General features: G+C 39.6%; 2 protein-coding genes across 2 annotated transcripts in view; both read left to right on the top strand.

The window, feature by feature from the left end:
* LOC136240161 (epidermal growth factor receptor-like) overlaps positions 1 to 20,878 on the top strand; it is a 93,959-nt gene that overhangs the window by 62,035 nt on the left and 11,046 nt on the right. The window lies entirely within an intron of this gene.
* Positions 2,648 to 10,821, top strand: LOC136240160 (epidermal growth factor receptor-like). Its single transcript, XM_066031059.1, has 14 exons — positions 2,648 to 2,805; positions 3,055 to 3,537; positions 3,586 to 3,663; positions 3,716 to 3,849; positions 3,899 to 4,044; positions 4,104 to 4,214; positions 4,277 to 4,388; positions 4,452 to 4,858; positions 7,776 to 7,938; positions 7,985 to 8,060; positions 8,116 to 8,929; positions 9,728 to 9,806; positions 10,049 to 10,241; positions 10,537 to 10,821. Exons 4-14 carry the CDS (start codon positions 3,833 to 3,835, stop codon positions 10,591 to 10,593), a joined length of 2,175 nt encoding a protein of 724 aa, XP_065887131.1. The 5' UTR covers positions 2,648 to 2,805; positions 3,055 to 3,537; positions 3,586 to 3,663; positions 3,716 to 3,832; the 3' UTR covers positions 10,594 to 10,821.

The raw sequence follows: 20,878 nt of genomic DNA, 5'->3' as shown, positions 1-20,878 counted from the left end.
GTTTACAAAACCACAATTGCATACTAGCGTACCTTATATCTGATGTGTTCTTTATTATATACATGTGGTTGTGTATTTATATGTATAGTTTGTTATTGTAGGAAACAAGCAAGTTAATTACAATGCCTGAGCAATCGACACCCAGTCAAGACTTTGAGCAACCCAATGTGTGTAGTAAGAAGAGCGCAAAAAAGGGAGGACTGGTTGGCATTACCTAGTATGTTCAGCGAGCAAAAAACCACAGCTCATGCAAGAGTAACTGTAGACATGTTCATGCAGCTGTAACTGCAATGGGGTCACATTAAAATTGAAAAAAAAAACTAAAAAAAACAAGCTATATAATACCTTTAGCTAATTAACTCCATAAGAATTTGTGTATCCATTATTTTGATTCACTGTAGGTTACATAGGAATGTGTACTTAATTAACCCTATCATCATGTGTAGTTTCTATTCACTGCAGTGTCATGCGAGTTGGAAATATTCACATAAGTGTGTGATGTGAATTTTGGCAGTAGCTTGTTAGTGCTAATGCTACCCAAAGTCACAGAAGTAGTGCTACCAGTGTTATGTACAGTCTGGCAGGAGCCTGTAAGTGTTAATGCTACCCTCTATGTGCCAGCAAAAGTATCCACTGTCAGCGTATACTCTACCAAAAAAAAATTTACCAGTCTTAATGCAGTCTGGCAGGAGCCTGTCAGTGCTAATACTTTCCCTATATGCCTAAACAGTATCCTGTGTCAGAGTTAAGTGTGAGTATGTATAAGCACAGCTGAATACAAGGTGGCAGGTGTGCGCCTGCCCATGATTCAGCATCTCCATCCTGACTAGTCGGATGTGATAGTGCGAGGACTCTAACAGGGTCTGCCTCCCTGTATACTAAGTGATGCCTGATACACCCAAGCTATGTCAAAAGTCTGAAAAATCCCCTTTTGCCATTCAAAAAGTATTCACCAACCCATCTAATATACATATAACTTCCCAATTTAAGTCCCAGCCTACAATTTTGGTTAGGTTTTCCCACGGCAGACAGAGTCCTTGTACAACTACCAACCCCACCACCATCAGATGACAGTGGTGGATAAACCAATCAGTAACACCTGTGTGGGACAAAGATTGGTGACAAGTATGTTAGAGGTGAGCGAACTACATTAAGCTTACAATCATGCAAAGGAAATGAGGCAATATAGCACTGTATATAAAGCAGTAGGATACTGGGATGAAATATTACTAATAAATTAATTGCACTATATATAACTTTTATTACTTTAATACACTGTGTATACTTCAGTGATTATCTACTACATATTATTAAGTGGTGGCTGTAAAATTAATTATACACCAATTATACTATGACCTTTGAAAAAATATAAAACACGACCAGGAATGTGCATGGTTGGCACAAACTAAACCACATCATGCATCTATAATAATAGTTGCAGTTCATGTGCTATGATTGCTGAAACTTACATGGTGATAGCATAAAACTAATACTAACATCTCTTGATAAGAATCATTGCATATGTATAGGTAAAACTGAGACCAAATATGTATGTACTGAGTAAGTAAGCAAAGCACCACCTTATATTGTACATCATGTTTCTTATTAATAGTACAACTAACATTCTGTAACTTTCAAGTATGTTGGAGAGTGATGATCCTAACAAGTGACTAAAATAACACTGCTATTGAAAGACACTCTTGCAGGTACTTTAGATCTCAGACTATAGCTAGTAAGACAGAGCACAAAACATATTAAATTTCCTACTAAATGTATATATGTATATGGTAAACATATGCTCCTCATGTGCATGGAAAAGACCATTAATGTAATTGACAATTGATTGAAATATCATAATGTGTGTTCATGTGTGAGTATAACAGGTTGAGCAGGAATATATGTGAGATGTGGGCAGTAGGTTATTGTTATTGTTATTAAAGCTTTACAGTGACCAGTACTGAAGGTCTAGATCTGACAGCAACATGTGCTGCAGCCTTTGGATTACCTAACCTAACAAACTGGAACTAGAGACTTAAACATTATTTAACCTACAGTGGCTACAGGTAAATGCCAACAATGTCCCTTGTCTCACATATATATTATATTCAATGAGGGTTCAGGTAGGCTCGCACCTTCACCGAGACATGGTAGCTACAGCTGCCTCCTGTGGTGTACTAGTCCTGAAATCCCCAGAACAATTTGTCTACACTCCAAGAACCTGATCATGAGTAGCAAATGTCGCGATATTCACTGGGTAAGTGTGACTGTGTATGTGGCAGCCAATTAAAGGCTTTGCTTCGTTGTGTGTTATAACTGAATGCATGTATTATGTAAATGTGTGTAGGGAAACAATATTATGCAGTCCCAGCCTTCTGGTGGTATAAGTGATAAACAGTAGCATTAGCAGTGAGTGCACACCAATCTAGGTATTATAATTTCTTTTAAAATCTTCTACAATGAGTAATGTGGTTAACCCAGGTACAGAGTTCATTAGGTCAATATGTGTGGTTAACATTTTCAGCTGAGGTTAGTTACAGGTCATCAGACAAAGTTTGTTGGTTTACAGTTCAAAGTTGGTCTTGCCATTGTAATATAATGGTGTATATACTTGTCTGATAGCTAGCTATAAAAGTCAGTTGTATAGAAGCTAGCATTAGCTACCAGTTGGAAGCTATATATCTAAACTTGACACAGCTGAGCAGTTTTCCACCGCGATCAGGATGATTGCCAGTAAAGTTGGAATCATTGCTTTTGGACTAGCTGCACTCTTTGTAAATGTCAGTGCTTCTCATTGTGCTGAAAAAAGTGAGAAATGGGAGTATATTTACTGAGTCAAGCATATGTCAATAGTAATGCACAGATGTATAGATAGCTATATAGATCTGTATATATAGTATTATATACGTGTACTTTTACTACACTCTGCTTAGCATTTATGCTGTATGACTAAAGGGTGGATCCAACAATAGTGCATAGCTATGTATATCAGTGTTAGTTTTCTTCAAGACACTAAGTACATAAATGCTAGTTTTTGTACATGCATTTCTCTTATAGGTTTGTGTGATGGGCTTGAACTGCACACATTCACTGCGGCTGAAGAGCCAAAAGAAGCATTCTTGCAGGACATGCGCATTAGATTCTGTGGTTGTAGAGTGGTTGATGGCAGCATTAACATCAACAGGCCAGGGAATGAGCTCTATAATTCTGAAGATTTCAAATTCTTATCTAGTGTGGAGGAAATTGGTGATTCATTATTCATCCAGAACCTCAATATATCTGACCACATAACATTACCAAATTTACGACTGATCAGAGGACACAACCTGGTAGATAATACAATTTCTCCAACAAGACATCCAGCATTGTTAATTCACAATGTAACAGGACCAGTATACCTACCAAATCTGACAGAAATCTCAATAGGAGATGTGTACATTGTGACTGTCAGCTCTTGTAATCACAGAGGTGTCCTGTGGGAGGATATTCTTACTGACCCTAACAGTCAATATCAAGAATTAGGGAATGATCATTGTCCTAGTAAGTCAAGCTTGTACCTTACAGTGTATGGAATATTATAACAAATAGGTCGAGATGCCATAATAAATAGGGACTGTCCACATTGTGAGAGCCGCTACTGTTGGAGTTCAAACTACTGTCAAACTTGTAAGGATATGATGGAGTATTACACACTGTGTTATACTACTCTACTTAATAGTGACAAAGAATTTTGGCACTTGCTTTGAAATTTGCTCAACTAGGAGATGTTACCTGGACACCATGGGAAATCCGCAGTGTTGTAGTAGAGAATGTGCAGCTGGTTGTGTGGGACCTAATGATAACCAGTGTACTGTGAGTAGATATAAATTCCTTATAGGCATATTCTGTATGTATCTGCCAGGCTTGCAAGAATTACAACAACAATGGTGTACGTATGTGTTACTAACTGCCCTCCAAAAGAAGTATACAATCCAATAACTCAGTCATTAAAGAAGAGTGGGGATTTCAAACTTCATGTTGGGTCACTCTGTGTGGAAACTTGTCCTGGTAAGTTACACTGTTAATTTGTGATATATGTACTGGTAGCTAAAAGATATGCTTTGTAGATACCAGATATAAACAAGGGGCATTTTGCATGAAAGAATGTCAGTCAGGATTCCAACTTGTGGGGCATGCCTGTCATCCATGTCCAAATGGAGTGTGCAAGACAAAAACAAGTACATATGTGGTAGATTAGTTCAACAAAATCTTTTACTATACACACATGTGAACTATTCAGCATGCAGAGGAGTAACTGAAGGATTGCTGCCTCAAGACATTGGAAGGTTCTCAGGTTGCACTGTTATCAATGGTGATCTCATTTTTAATGCAGAAACATATGGAGAATTTGTGTAAGTAGCAACCAACAGAAAGACGTGTACCTGTGTTTAACTGTATTATTATAATCATTGCAGCAGTCAGAATTTTAGCTTTACACTGGTAAAAGAAGCATTTTCTAATGTTGAAGTTATTTTGGGACAACTGGCCATTGCTAACTGGGGAGAGGAAGTGTTTGATTACCTTCCAAACCTCATGTACATTGGAGGATTTGATGGGAACAGTGCACTTATGCAAGATGCACTCGACTCTGTTGCAATTGTTGACAACGATCCAGCCAGTAGCATCTCCAATGTCAGTCTGACACAAATATACCTACCTAAACTGGTGAAAATATTTGGGTTAGATATTTTTATTGTCAACAACCCAAACTTGTGCTATATCGGAGACATGGAATATTATAAGGCATCGCCAGATCAGAAAGTGATATATGCAGGTACAGATGATCTAGCAATAACAGGCAGACGACCTTATGATGAATGTGGTAAGTTAAAGCAATTATCAGATGGACATGCATGAATACAGTGCAGTACATGGTACATTAAGAAATCACTATAAAAATTTATGAATTTCATTAATCGTAACTTCTTTCTCTTTGCAACCTTCATATATTTAGCTTAAGCAACCAACAGACCTACACAAAAATATAAACTACTTTGGGTATATACCAAGAGTTTCCAGATTAGATGTTTGATATAATTATAATCAATTTTCTGTTAAATTTGCAAAAAAGGGTCATACACACACATCCGATTTTGTGAATTGAAAAGATTATAACTTAGTTTTCAAGTTAGATAAAAGCCTGAAATGTTTACTATCTTATAAGCTATGTTAGTGGCCACTACTGACCAAATTTCTAGGCAACTGTTTTGTTTTTCTAAACTCATCAAAGTTGGTAAATTGGATGTGTGGAAGACCCTTTTCACAAATCCAATCACATATGATTGTAATTGAATGATTTGGTTTATATTTTATCATTGTACTATTCGGCAAAAACCAAAGTCACTGACTTATGGTTAGGAAACCATAAGTCATTGATTTTTAACTAATATTTAAAGCAGTCAACTACTCTAATAGAACAGTCACATTTATATATCTTTAGAACTATAATGAAAATATACATTCCATTCAGAGCATATATCTAAGCTTACCTGGGTTCATGGCCCCAAGACTCCAGTATGGCATTTATGTCAGTTGATGTTTACTTGTTATAGCTATGCATTGAACTGTATAGTGTGTATGCTTCATTTTGAGTGTCTTCACTGTGGAAGGTCCTTGAATAGATTCCAACACAATATTCAGTAGGTATACATTGGGGCATCAGTACAGTCTTTAAAGTGGGATTGATACAAAATGCATTGCCAATTTGACCCATTCAAAAGATGTGCTTTATTTGAACTCCACCAACTTCACTATACCAATACATCCCAAGACTTACCAGACAAAGCAGATTGAGACCTTAAGTTTCAAAAACTTCATAATATGATCCTTAATGGTTCCCAGTCCACTGTCACCAACTGCCTGAGACTTGCAAGCAGCAATTCTGATCTGTTGGCCATGAGCAAGGGCATTAAGCAGAAATAGGAGTATATTTTTTGCTTGAATAGTTAATTTACAAGGCCAATAAAGACTTTTAACCCTGAGAAGATGGGAGGATGGTGAGGGAGGTGTACGCCATGGTCAGGTATATACAGATCAAAAAATTTAATGATTTAACTACATGTACATTCTGTATTCATTTATTTATTAAACCTTTACAGCATAAGTGCTGAAAATCTGTAGGGCTCCTGGTCCTACAACCTGTTTAAAGTGTTACAGAAAGCATGTTTGAAAGGTGGAGAAAGGAGAAAAAAATCCGAAACTCTCTCTTCTGCATAACTCTGATTCATCATGCTACTGCTCCACATTTCATAAAGTATGTGTATGGTGGTAGCAATAACCAGTTTATTTTAGGAGTTTTCCTTTGGGAATCAGAAATTTGGGAGTGACTATATGAAAGTCTGCATGCTAGCTTGCTACACTTGTTAAAGTTCACAACTATTATGCTATTATGCTATTATGCTATTATCCAGGCACCTCCATTGTCTGGGCGTCTCCATTGTCTGGACAGTCCAAATTAGTCATGTGGCTTGTAGTTTGTTGACCATAATGAAGTTTGGTTTTTAGATGAAAGCACAAGGAGGGAGCCTAAAGGTTGCTGTTTACCTGTTTGGTGGCTTTGTTTATTCTACTAATAATAACTACCACTTGATTGCTAGGTGATAATGCATTTTACAGCCCAGGGGAGTGACCATGAATACCTTCCCTCTCTGCCCACTAAACTGCTTAGCACTAACTGATAGCAATAACAACATTACTTGTATTTAAGTTGGCATAATAGCATGCAATTCTTAGTTATGGACATTTCTGAGATACAGTAGTATGTACCAGACCACCCGGATAAGAGAGGTTCCACTGTAGGTTCTGCATGTGATATTGAATAGCCATCAGTATTTAGGAATTTTTCTGATACTGAATCTGAGAACATATGTGAGTGAATTTTACAAAACAAGGCTTCCACATACATTCACTTTGAATTACCATATATAACTCAATGTACTGTAGGAGTATGCAATTAGTTTTACAATGTTATGGAAGAATTGTGTGAATTTTTTAGGCTACAGCTTACTGAGTAGTAAATTAAGTTATAGTTGGCTAAAGTCAGAATATTGGATTGTGTGGAAACCTTTTTTTGTCAAATTTGGTCAATTAAGGTTGTGTTGGCAATATACGTAAGCACTCATATTAGATTTTACCATACATTAACTTCAAAATTGATGAATCCACTACACATTCCAGTGTTGGGCTGTGTCTGAAGATATAATCTTTTCAATATGGACACTTTAATAAATGTTAAAACATTAAGACAAAAAAGCTTAAAAGGTGGTTGTCAAAACATATTTGTAAAAAGAAAGAAGAAAAAAGAGACTTGTGAAAAAGGTGTGATGAAAAGGTCTGAGCAAGGAAAGAAAAATAAACAGCTTGGGAATTGAACTCCTGGTTTGTATAACCACTAGAAACTTTAGCTTTATGCTCTACCCACACTGCTGCAAGTATTTAGGCGAAATCTGCTAAAAAGTCACTGGTCCACCTATGTGTGTGTGTCAGGGCAAAGAGTGAGCAGCCGCTTCTCCAAATTTATTTATTGTCATTTTAAAATTGTTCTCTATTGCTTTTTGCAGCCACATGTGTTCTGCATAGATGACTACCTCAAGGTCCATTATATGTAGTAACATCCTGATTTATTATGATTTATTGTAAACTACTCAGGATTCGGTTATATAATTACAAACAATTGTAGTATCTGTTACTGCCTGTATACCATAAAGTTTTATTATTAATAATAATTATTTTCTCTACAGTTGCTGCAGGAATGTCATGTCACAGCCAGTGTAATGAGACATATCGATGTTGGGGTCCAGCTGATACTGACTGTGTAGTGTGTAAAGTTTACCTGTACAGGAATGGAGCTGAACGTATCTGTGTTGACTCCTGTGAGTCTAAAAGAACCCAATCACTGAATGAGTACGTTGACAATATTATTTGCCTAGCATTAAAATTCCATTAAAAGGCTTTTGTATGCTGACAACTCTACAATGACTTGTGAAGTGTGTCATGAAGAGTGTAACGATGCTTGTTCTGGTCCAGTAAGTTCATAATGTAATAATTTATATTTATAAGGTTGTATCATATACATTGCAGACACCTGCTGACTGTTTTGGTCGATGTAAAAATTTTGCTCTTCCCAATGATGTCAATAACACTATCACTTGTGTTTCACAGTGTCCATTAGGTACTTATCCTAATGACACTAACTTCTGTCTCCCTTGTAACAGTGTGTGTGTACCACAAACTGGATGTACTGGTCCTAGTAATCGTTTAGAAGATGGTGGATGTAATCGTTGTTATCTTGTGTTGAGAAATGAGAGTTTAGATCAAGTTAGATGCCTTCCAAATGATGGGTGCATTGACAGAACATTTTTAAATCTTCCATTTGATCCAGTTGAACCATTTCCATTTCCAACAAGATTTTGTGATCCTTGTAATGAACACTGTTTATCTTGTAATGGACCTGAGGCCCATCAATGTTCACAATGTGTGTTTGCATCAAGAGAAGACAGTGAAAATCGTCCAATTTGTGTTGGTAGTTGTGAATATGGAGAATATGTGAGAAACAAGCGTTGTCTATTATGTCATGAACAGTGTGATGGATGTATTGGTGAAAGTCAACAACAATGCATTGACTGCAAGAATGTTAAGAACTTTTTGGGTGATGGTGACAGATTTGAGTGTTTGCCTTCAGGAAGATGTTCCAGTAACAAATATGAGAATCCAGTTAATTCAACATGTGATCAATGTCATCCTTATTGTGCAGGATGCGTTGGTCCAGAGTCCACCAATTGTACATCATGTAATGATCCTCCAGGATATACCATCATTCCACCAAGGGGTGATAATCCTGGAATGTATGGGTGTTGTGATCAAAACTCAATGGCAGTGGAAGACAATCAAACATGTATGATATTAAATTTTGACTGGCCTGTGAAGACCAGGCACGTGGGCACAAAATCAAACAACAGACCATATCTCAGTACCAAAATAGAATAGCTGCACTATTAAATTATAGCATTAGCTACAAAGCAAATTAATTATTTACAGGCAATAAAAGTTTGAAAATTTGGACAAGTTTTATGTGCCCACATGCCAGTCTTTTTTATATTTTGTTTGTTCATTTGTAGGCCCAGGTCACTTGATAGAATTTCAAATAATTCATAATGTAATCTTTTAATCATACCAAGAAAGCAATGGAGTCTCGTGTAATTTTGGCAAAAAGGAAGAGAAGAATTGAATGTTTGCTACTTGCAGCATGTGAAAGCACTCATCACAGGGACAGAGCTGAGTGCTATTCACAGCATGTTGCAATTTGCTAAGTAGCAAAAATGTGAATATTCTTTGGAATACCCTGTAATTATTAGTATTAATAAAACACTATAGAAATCGCATTGCATAAAGAACTATGACTTATTTGATAGAACTGTCAACCACTCTAATAGAACAGTCATATTCATATCTCAAAGACAAATCTGGACCCACAGAATGGAATTCCTGTCTGCTGTATGCTCCACAGTCCATTGTGTAACTTTCATTAACAAAGTTGCCCCTTCCACCTTTTGGCCTGCTCTACTTTACTACTGTACCTGGCCCTGCTGTCAAGTACACATATGAAAAATTATGAATGTGGTAAATTCTGTGAGCATTTGTATCTGTGTAGCACATACCTATGGGTGCATATTATGATGTATGACAATCTCAGGTGCCACAAAAGATGATAACACAGTACCAGAGTGTTCACATAACATCTGCAAGACTCAGAATGCCACATTGTGTAGAATGTGAGTTAAATAGTTGAAAGAATGGAACTCTATGCAAGTATAGATGTCATTGTCACCTATAAATACTAGAGCCTGCTTTAACTTTCACCAAAAGGATATTTGTCATTATAATTACTGCATACTATAGTTTATACCTTGCAATTCCTGTCAATATAAGTAGCATGATTAGCTTAACAATACACACGGGGTTTGTATGTACGGATACACAACACTGTTTACACATATTTTTTCTTGCACTTTAGCGCTGATGACAAAGCAGACAATTCATCATGTACCAGTGACCCTCAACTTGGATACTGCACTGCAACTTATTATTCTCAGAGTGTGCGTCCATTACCAACAACCTGTCGTCTTTGTAGAGATCCTAGTAACTTGAAGTGCTTAAAGAAGTGGTCTAGATGTATCCAGAAACGTGACAAAGCTGCTAATGGCCGTGTACGTTATGATTCTTTGATGGTGTATATTGTAGTAGAAAATTCTTTATAAATAAATTTACCCAGTAAGCAATATAATGTATAGGTCTTAACTTACATTTATACATGCAGGCACTAATGACCGGGCTGGTCTCCCAGTTCAGTTGTTAAGTTAGTCAATCCATAGGTAATTTGATTTTTAGTTATTACACTAACTGTTTCACTTGTTTGGATTTGCTGTTTTGAATAGCCAGATGTAAATATGGAATTCCATGACTATCCTGGTGAATATTATACATGTTTATTTGTTTACACAGCCTAGACGACGCATGAAGACAGCAAAGAATTTCAAGATCTACCTTCACCCTTGTTAAACAGCATACACAACTGAAAGAACAAGCTAGAGAAGTGTAGCTAGTGTATACATACATTGTGTGCACACATTATGCATCAACCACACATGACTTTTGCTAGAGCACATTTACATGTTAGTGGTCTTTATAAGGCTATGATGAAAAAGATAAATAATGTATTACGTCTGGGAATGCAAATTTAGTGTAGCAGTGAAACTACTGCTGCTTTTACATACCTCATAAGCCAATTTTATGATTTAGCATCATAAAACCATGAAAATATTTGTGTATACATTTTGTATGGACTGAAATCATAAATACTGCGTTGTAGGCAGACAAAGGCATTTCAAAACTCTATAATCTATACCACAATCACCTGAAGGAAATTTTGAGATCTCATCGACATGGGTTAAAATAAATTGCAGTGATGAAAACCTACATGTATACAACTTCACAGTAAACCAGTGGGAATTCAAGACTGCAAGAACATCACACTGGAATTGTCTGCATGCTTTTCATCCACTTCATGATCACATGCTTGCATGCAATGCTACAATACCTACATTACCGACTTCATGTCATGTTCAATTGTGATTATATTCATGCCTTTGTATAGCTACTAATTATGTGCAATTATATTTGCAAGAATGAACATGGCATCATGGCCACTTGGCCAGCTACTGTATGTACGTGTTGACTATTAATTTGATTGTCTGTACAAATAGAACAAAACACATTGATTTTCATGAACATACTTATGTTGGCAGAATTTTGGGGAGCATGCATCATGTGTCATTTTTGGGGTTCCCAACTATATAGTAATACTAAGTACTGTGTGATACACTTTCACCAATACGTAGCTACATAACAATATTATAGTCAGACCATCAATGCAATCATTAATTTTGTTTACATAAAGAATAGCAAAGCATATTATGCCATAGTAGGATAGACCAATGTTAAACGTTTGAGTTTCACACCAATGAAGTTTTCAGAAGTGCTGTTTGCTGTTTCTAAGATACTTATTAATTGGATCAACTAACAGTGATTGATTTGGATGGCTTTAAGTAGTGCATCTTTTGAATTTAATTTTGTAGTACATGTAGCTATAAACTTAGTTTTAAGATGGCAAATGGTTCGCATGCAGTGCTATTTAACTAACATTGAGTTAAGTTATATATACCCCCTACCACAAGTATACATAGGATATTGTTACGGTTATCAACCTGAGACAAAGGAAAACTGAGGCTGAGGTGTTGATCACAGATGTGCCACGAAGGCAGGTGTGATTTAACTAGTTTATATCCCCTCCTTGTACTTGACTTCATAAACAATGTGACAGATGCCGAAATTGAGGTGTTGATAACAATATAATGTACTCACACTTCAAGAATTTAACTTTATAAACAACTTGACAATCAGGCTAGATAGCATGTGAAGTTGTGTATGGTTTCAATTTTTGCTGCTGGTTCTTTAGAATTTCATGTTGCTATGGCTCAACTGAACATGTGTAAATCATGTTTTCTTTCACATAACAGGATTCTTACATACTGGAGCTTGACTTTCATTCCCAGGTTACCATAATTATACTTCTACATAATTATGTTTATTTATTAATGCTTTACAGCACAAGTGCTGAAGGTCTGTAGGGCACCTGGTCCTACAGCCTGCTCAAAGACTTTAGCTACTTAGACTTTAGCTACGTCCTTAATATAGGGATAGAACTTCCAGTAAACACTTTAGGAGCAGTATTGTATGTTTAGCAACTCAATTGTAATTTACATGTACTTATTTGTATCACATGATCTTTCATATTGAACCACATTGCTATGGCTACCTGGTTTTTCCACATTGTGTTATACACATGCTGAGTCACATTGTATAAAACTTAAATCTGCAATCAAATATTATGTGAAAACATATGCATAGCTACACTAGACCTGGTAGACCACCCACCCAGTTTGTCATATGTACTGCACATGGCAATAATCAGCTAGCCATATATAATGTGTTGAACAGTTTCTTTAAAATCCTAGATTAACAATGGAGGCGGATATCTTTACTACTTGGAATTCAAGTATCACTACAATATTATGTAATTCAGACAAGAGCAGGGTATAGCTATTATTATGTACACAACAATAGTGAGCTATAGTAGTATACTGTTAACAAATACATTCATAATGTTGCTGGGTAGGGGTATATTATATATCCAGTCAAAAACCTCTACTTCTCTTGGTCCTCAGTTGCCGTTTAACTATATATGTGTATCTAAGTTCAATATCAGTAATTGGATGCACAACAACCAAGCAAATGATGTAACTAAGTTATGCATACAAAGGTTCAATTTTTATTATTATTTTACATTATGTGGACAACCATACAAGCGCATGCAACAACATGCCCTTGCAACATGCACGTGCATGGTTTTGGGTGGGAGGGAGAGAAAAAAGATTTTCTGTCCGCCAACACGCCATGCACTATGGCATGATCTCGTGATCTCAAACCTGTCAAACCAGTTTATTACAATGAATCATTATGACATCATTACGTTTCATGTATCCTACAAGATTGGTTCAACTTTTACCTGAAACAAGTGTTGATTTCAGTTTGTGGTGCTAGCACTGCTAATATACAATGCCTCTCTAATGGACCTTACAGTCAACTCAAGGATTCTGTGTTACTGAATTTAATTACTTTACTCGAAAGGCTAGTTAATCACTAAAGAATGCTGGCTTCATTTACTATGGTATGGTACGTACATTTGCACTGTATCCATTCTACGTCCACACCAAGACATGTTAACTTCAATTTATTGCGTTGCAATAAATTACATTACAAATGCTTTACTGGTGACACATATAAGTGTAGATTTCTATGTATTTCACATGTGACATTATAGACTGATTTTCCAAAATCAGGTCATGTATGTTTTTGTAAACACACATGCACACACGCAGCTGCAGCTAACTACAAGTACACATAATGTTAAATTTCTGACACCTTTTATAAATGCATCTAGCCGGTCTCATATGTACATCCTAATAACATTCATCTAATTGACTATACAATAGTGACTCATTAGCAAGAAAGCATATCAGCTTAATTGTTGTAGTACACTTACAATTCACACTACAGCACAAACACATGTATACTGTAGCTATCGGCGATTCATCACAGTGTGTCTGACTTATGTGCATGAATTTGTTCACAGATCGCAAACATAAATTACATGCTTAATAATTGATACATGTGTCATGCATGTTCTACACAGTTTATGAGCACTATATAATGTACAGCTGGTTTTCAGAAACCTCATGTTCCCCTGGAGCCGCCCCTAATTAAAGGTCAATTTTATTAGACAACTATCCCTCTGCTCATGGCAACAAACAGCACAAAACATATTTAGTGTTGCAGTGGTGGATCCAAGTATGAGCACAGGGGAAATGTGCTCCCGTCCTCCTGGATCAAGATACTGTAATAGAACAGTCAGTCAAATACTCTAATAGAATAGTCACCACGTAACACTATTGAGAATCCTCTATAGTTGCTGAGTATGAAAACTAGCACCTGCAGCACTATCACATGCCATGTACACACTTAATTAGCTGATTTGTAAATGAAATGCACATGGGCTTGTGTATGCCATTCAGTTTAGATCCACAATGATTATTAGCTGTAGCCAGCTGAACTGCTCATGACTGTCAACTCTTGATCAATACAGTCCACTTAGACAGCAGTATATTTGTGCGAAAACCACTCTACATCAAAATTTTCAGTCCTGAAACATATGAAATAGATTTAGCTGCACCTCGCAGACATATACCTACTACCTGGTACACCCCCTTGCCAAACCCTGGATCCGCTCCGGTATCCCAGTATTCAGTGTCAACACTGAAAATATAGGCAATATTTAGTTGTTATTGTTACTGTTATTAGCACTTTACAGTGACCAGTACTGAAGGTCTGACGGCAACATGTGCCGCAGCCTTTGGATTACCTAACCTAACAAGAACTGGAGACTTCCCCTCTCTACAAACAGAACTTTAAACAGGCCTGATGAGATGCTCTAATAGACTGACAATCAGTCAAATAATCTAATAATATAAGTCACTGCATGTAACCCTTGTAAGAGACAGAACACTTACACAATATATAGGCACTACGCACACACGTGACTATTGCACACACACACCCACTTGTATCACGCCTGATAGTGTTGTAAGATTGCGTATGTTTGATTGGATATAATCACGTGATCATCCTTAAGGCCTCGTGTTCCGCTTCTTGACTGTTCTCTACATGGCGCTGCGAGCAGCCACGTTCTAGCGTGGGTAACCTATCTAACCCTCGGAGCAAATCCCTGGTGCCGGTGTGAGGCACCCGTAAAGGTGACGCCATATTGTTACACAGTCTTTCTCCCTTGTGTTTTCTTCCTAGCGGGCCAGATGCCTTATGTATTCCGACTGAGCGACCTACCAAAGTTGGACCTCGACGTGGATCGCGGCACCGACTTCACGGCGTGGACAGCCCAATGGACCTCCTACTCAACCCTATCCGGACTGAGTGAAGAACCAGCAGCCACCAAGGTACAGGCATTAACTTTGTGTTTTTCTCGCGAAACACTCACGGTGGTAGACAACCTTGGCCTTACAACGGAGGAGCGAAACGACTCCAGCGCAATTATAGCTGCCCTTAAACGGCATGTCGAAGGCCACATTAATGAGTCCATGGAACGCCGGCGACTGCGTCGCCGCATGCAGCAGCCGGGGGAAAGTTTTGACGATTACCTGGTTTCCCTGCGAGAACTGGTGAAAACCTGCAATTTCTGTTCCGCGGCATGCTCTCAGAAGAGCATCAGGGACCAGATTATCGAAGGGCTCATAGACGGTGACACAGTGGAACACCTGCTCCGGCAGCAAGACCTTACCCTCGACAATGCCATTGCCATATGCCGTGCCCAAGAAGCTGCTAAAAAGCAGCGCAAGGATATCTCCGACAACCCCGTGCTGACCATCCAGCGCATCACCAAGCAGCACGCGCACTACAAGTCACCCCAAGCCAGTCAGTCAGTCCTCAAGTCTTGCCCAGGGTGCGGTGCCCAAGCACACCAAGGCGGGCGAGCACAGTGTCCGGCATTCAAGCAGACCTGCCGCTTCTGCCTCAAGGTTGGCCACTTTGCCAGAGCCTGCCACAGTCGCCAGCCACCACAGAAACATCCACGGCAGAAGTACCCAGCTGCCAAAGCCATCACAGCCGAGGAAGATGAAGTGGATCAGGAGACCACATCAATGACTGTCCTCAGTGTCAAGCAAGTGGCAACCATCGACCCCGCACCAACCATCATGGTAGAGGTCAGTACAATCCACGGATCCGTTCGTACTGCGATACTCCCAGACTCAGGTGCTGATATCTCAGCTGCTGGAGAGAATATCCTACCGCCCCTGAATGAGTACAAAGAGAACCTCTTACCATCAGAGTTTAGACCCCGAGTAGCCAATGGCCAGAGAATGTGCCCCATAGGAAAGATGTGTGTCCACTTCCAACTTGCAGGTAAAGAACATAAAGAAGACATGTACATCTTCCCAACCTTGGATGGAGTCATCATGTCTTGGAAGGCCGCTAAGGCTCTACACGTCCTGCCCCCGCATTACCCGCTCCCGTCCCCCTCAACAGCCCCCCCCCCTCGTCCCCAAGTATCAAAGCCACCACCCTCCCTCATGCCCCACCATCGGTGGACGCCCTGAAAAGAGAGTTTCCAACAGTTTTTGATGGGAAAATTCGAACCATGGAAGGGGAACAATTCCACATATCACTGTCGGCCAATGCAAGGCCCTTCTGCGTAAGCACACCACGATCTGTTCCCTTCGCCTATCGCGACAAGCTGAAAGCCGAACTCGAGTTGTTGCAGTCAGAACACATTATCGCACCAGTCACAGAAGCCACCGAATGGTGTGCACCAATTGTGGTTGCCCCAAAGAAGTATTCAGACAAAATCCGTATGTGTGTCGACCTATCCCACCTTAACCGTTTCGTCGTCCGCGAACGATACCAATCACTTACCCCAGCTCAGGCCGTGGCTGACATCGCCGCTAGCGATGCCAAATTCTTTACAGTCATCGATGCCCTCAAAGGGTACCACCAGTGCCCCCTTGATGAACAAAGCCAACCCTTGACAACGTTTATAACCCCATTTGGGAGGTTTAAGTACCTTCGAGCACCCTACGGGGTCTCCTCGATATCGGAGCATTACAACCGCCGCATGACAGAAGCCTTTAAAGGCTTGTCAGGGTTTAGGCGCGTGGTGGACGACTTTGTAATATACGACGGCGACCTTAGCAACCATGTCACACACGTGAAACAATTCTTGAAATGCTGCGCTGACAACAACATTGCACTGAACCTGGAGAAGAGCAGGTTTTTTCAAACCAAGACCACCTTTGCCGGCTTCTTGCTATCTGAGGAGGGTTACCAAATTGACCCATCCATCACATCAGCAATATCAAACTACCCCGTTCCAACCAAACGTACCGAGCTCCGCTCCTTCGTCGGATTAATTAACCAATTATCATCCAGCACTAACTTGGTTGCTTCACTCCTGGACCCATTTCGACCGCTTTTAAGCACGAAAAACGAGTTCGTGTGGATGCCCAGCCATGACGCAGCATTCTTGGAGGCCAAAAAGTCCCTAACAACACAGCCAGCCCTCTCTTTCTTTGACCTCACCAAGCCAACCCGTCTTAGCACTGATGCCAGCCGGCAGGGACTGGGGTATATACTCCAACAGCAGCATGGAGAAAGTTGGTCCTTAGTTCAGGCAGGCTCTAGGTTCCTGTCCGATGCTGAATCCCGCTATGCCATTATAGAACTGGAGTTACTCGCAGTCGCGTGGGCTGTGGCAAAATGCAACATGTTCTTAGCAGGCCTTCAACAATTCTCAGTGGTAACTGACCACAATCCCTTAGTCCCTATACTTAATACCAAGAGATTGGACGAGATTGAGAACCCCAGACTCCAACGCCTTAAGTCTCGCTTGATGGCGTACAACCTCACAGCTAAATGGATTAAAGGCAAAAGCAACAGTGCCCCTGATGCCCTCTCACGTAACCCAGTCTCCAACCCCCAGTTGGATGACGCACTCGCAGAATTTGACCATCAACACCACCCAGAACCGTCAATCACAGAACTTAGAGCAGGTACTAGTGCTGGACATGACAACATCCGGCTTCAAGATTTACGCGAGACAGCGGCCCATGACCCTGCCTACCAACAGCTGAAACACACAATCACCCATGGCTTCCCAGATCACCGTAACCAGCTGCCGGAGTCTTGCCGGTGCTTTTGGAGTGCACGTGAGCACCTTTCAGTGGATGATGGGTTGATTGTCTATGGCTGTCGCCTGTTGATCCCAGCCTCAATGCGCCGCCAGGTGTTAATCAGCCTCCATGAGTCCCATCAGGGATCAGTACGGACCAAGGAGCGAGCTAGGTTATCCATTTATTGGCCTGGAATCGATAACGATATCGATAATGTTGTGCTCTCATGCAAAGTGTGTCAAGACCGGCTTCCATCGAATAACAAGGAATACATCATGTCCAAACCCAGACCCGCAAGACCGTTCCAGGAGATTGCAATGGACTTCTGTAGCTACGGGGGCCAGCAGTTTCTCATCATAGTAGATTGCTGTACCGACTGGCCTGACATTATCCCGATGCAGCTCAACACATCCACACAGCGCTTAACCCAAGCTTTAACTCAAGCCTTTTGTCGTACAGCTGTTCCAGACATCGTGTGGTCTGATGGTGGCCCCCAGTTCACATCCAACCTCTTCAGTAAATTTTCCAAACATTGGGGGTTTGCCCATAAGACCTCGTCCCCACATTACCCACAGAGTAATGGAAAAGTTGAGGCTACGGTGAAGTCTATGAAGAAATTAATCGCCACCTCTTGGGGGAGGAGGTCTTTGAACACTGATGTGATATGCCGCGCATTACTGCAATACAGGAATACACCATCCCGCAGAGATGGACAGTCCCCTGCGCAAAAGCTATACGGTAGACCCATACAGGATACACTACCAGCGCACCGACGTTCCTTTGCACCAGAGTGGCAACGAAACGTGGCAGACGCAGAGAAACAAGCAACTCACACCTTAGAACAATCAGAGAGATGTTACAATGCGCACGCTCGAAACTTGCCTGACATCCAGTTGGGATCAAACGTTGCCCTTCAAAACCCGAGGACAAAGCTCTGGGACATATACGGTACAGTAGTTCACATTAGTCCCTATCGTCGATACTCGATCAAGACCCAGGGTGGATGTGTACTGGTACGTAACCGAAGATTCCTAAGACGTCGCACTCCAGCATCTCTGGATGCATCTGAGAGGAACCCACACCAGCTAGACGTCTCCCTACCACACGAAGAACCTAATTCAACAGGACGCAACCGTCACAAACCATCCCAGGATCAGACAGCAGACATGCGTCGATCAGACCGGCAGCACAGACCACCGAAACGCCTGATAGAAGACCCTACTTGGCACTAATATCAGCATGTGTGACTATCCAGCCACACCATGCTTGGTGGGGGGATGTAAGAGACAGAACACTTATACAATATATAGGCACTACGCACACACGTGACTATTGCACACACACACCCACTTGTATCACGCCTGATAGTGTTGTAAGATTGCGTATGTTTGATTGGATATAATCACGTGATCATCCTTAAGGCCTCGTGTTCCGCTTCTTGACTGTTCTCTACAACCCTATAGTCCTCCACAGTTGCCATAATGAAAACTGACATCTGCAACACCATCCCATGGGAACATTAAAGTCAGCTAGGTAGCTAGCTATTTTGCAATTTGGAAAATGGAAAGGGACCTTAGGGTGAAAAGTGAAAATTTACAATATTCCTAATTATCTGAACAAGCCTGACAAGTGTAAAATTTTCACTACTATGTTCCATTGTAGTTTTTGAAACATAAAACATCAATGTATTTTTTAAAATTACAAGGTGTATAATTACTAATTTCGGGATTCTAATTAATGCACACCGTTTAAATATTGTAAAATAGTGCTTTTCATAACCTTTACATATGACATATTAATATATCAAAACTATAACAATTAGATAGAACACCCATCATAATATAATTACTGAATAATTGGAATTTTTTGAAGTCACCTTAAGGACTCTTTCTGCTAGTTTTCATGGAAAATAATGTACATGCATATGGTTCTTTGTATGCTATTCTTTATGTTAGGCTCATGGCTGAACTATGTCACTGATCCCTGATCAATGCAGAGCATAGTACTATTATATGATTTAGATAAAATTGCTCTACATCAAATATCTCAGTCCTGAAACATCCCAAATTCCTCTGCTACATAACTACCTTCCTTGGGCACCCCTCACCAAAACTTACTGATCAAGATCCACCTTTAAAAGGCAGCACAGTGCAAGCTGAAATTGACCAGTTTTTCATAATCTATTACACTGTGCCAAAAATCCTGTCATATATAAAAGTGAACATCTGTGCACCTATCAATATTATTATTGTAGCTAATGAGCAAACTTTTGATTGGAGCTGAGTTTACAAACCATTGCAGCATTCATATACTGGTGGCAAGAGTGAATTCTTTCGACCATAAGTTTAATGTTCAGATTGAATGCTTTTATTTATATACAAGTCAACTAGCTACAATGCTAATTATTCAAAAACTAGCCAAAGCTATCATAGACCTTGAAATTTCTATATTCCAACACCCTATACGAAATTCAACAATGAGAACGAATTACATGAAAATCTATTGCCACTATATCTTCTCTTGATATGATGCACTGTATAGCAAAGAACTATACCACCGTGAAATCCTAGACATGGCCTTGGATGACCAATGGTTGTAACTAATGGTGACAGCAAAATTTTGGTTTAAGAACCAACTGATCAAGTATTAGCCCAGTAAATTTGTGTAACAATTGTGCTTTTGATGATAAAAGCATGAAACTTGGTACAGTGCTATTAATTACTGTCCACACAATTAAAATACTAAAGCTTGTTTTCAATGCTTTATCAAAAATGTTTTCAATTTAAACATGATATTGCTTAGATTAGCATACAGTTTTGCTATAGAATCTTAGATTTTTATCTGTTGCTGTGGACACTTATGAGCTATGTGATCAACTCTATATTACTTGCTGCATAAAACCTTAGTATTCTGTGCCAACCTACAGTACTACCCAGAGGTAATGTCACACCCGCGATCAGTTGACACTCATGTAGTCCATTCAAGTTTCT

This window comes from Dysidea avara, chromosome 12 (genome assembly GCF_963678975.1).
Source record: "Dysidea avara chromosome 12, odDysAvar1.4, whole genome shotgun sequence".
In the NCBI taxonomy this organism is placed as follows: Eukaryota; Metazoa; Porifera; class Demospongiae; order Dictyoceratida; family Dysideidae; genus Dysidea; species Dysidea avara.
Note: the sequence above shows the minus strand (reverse complement) of the source record. Positions and strands in the feature narration are given on the sequence as shown.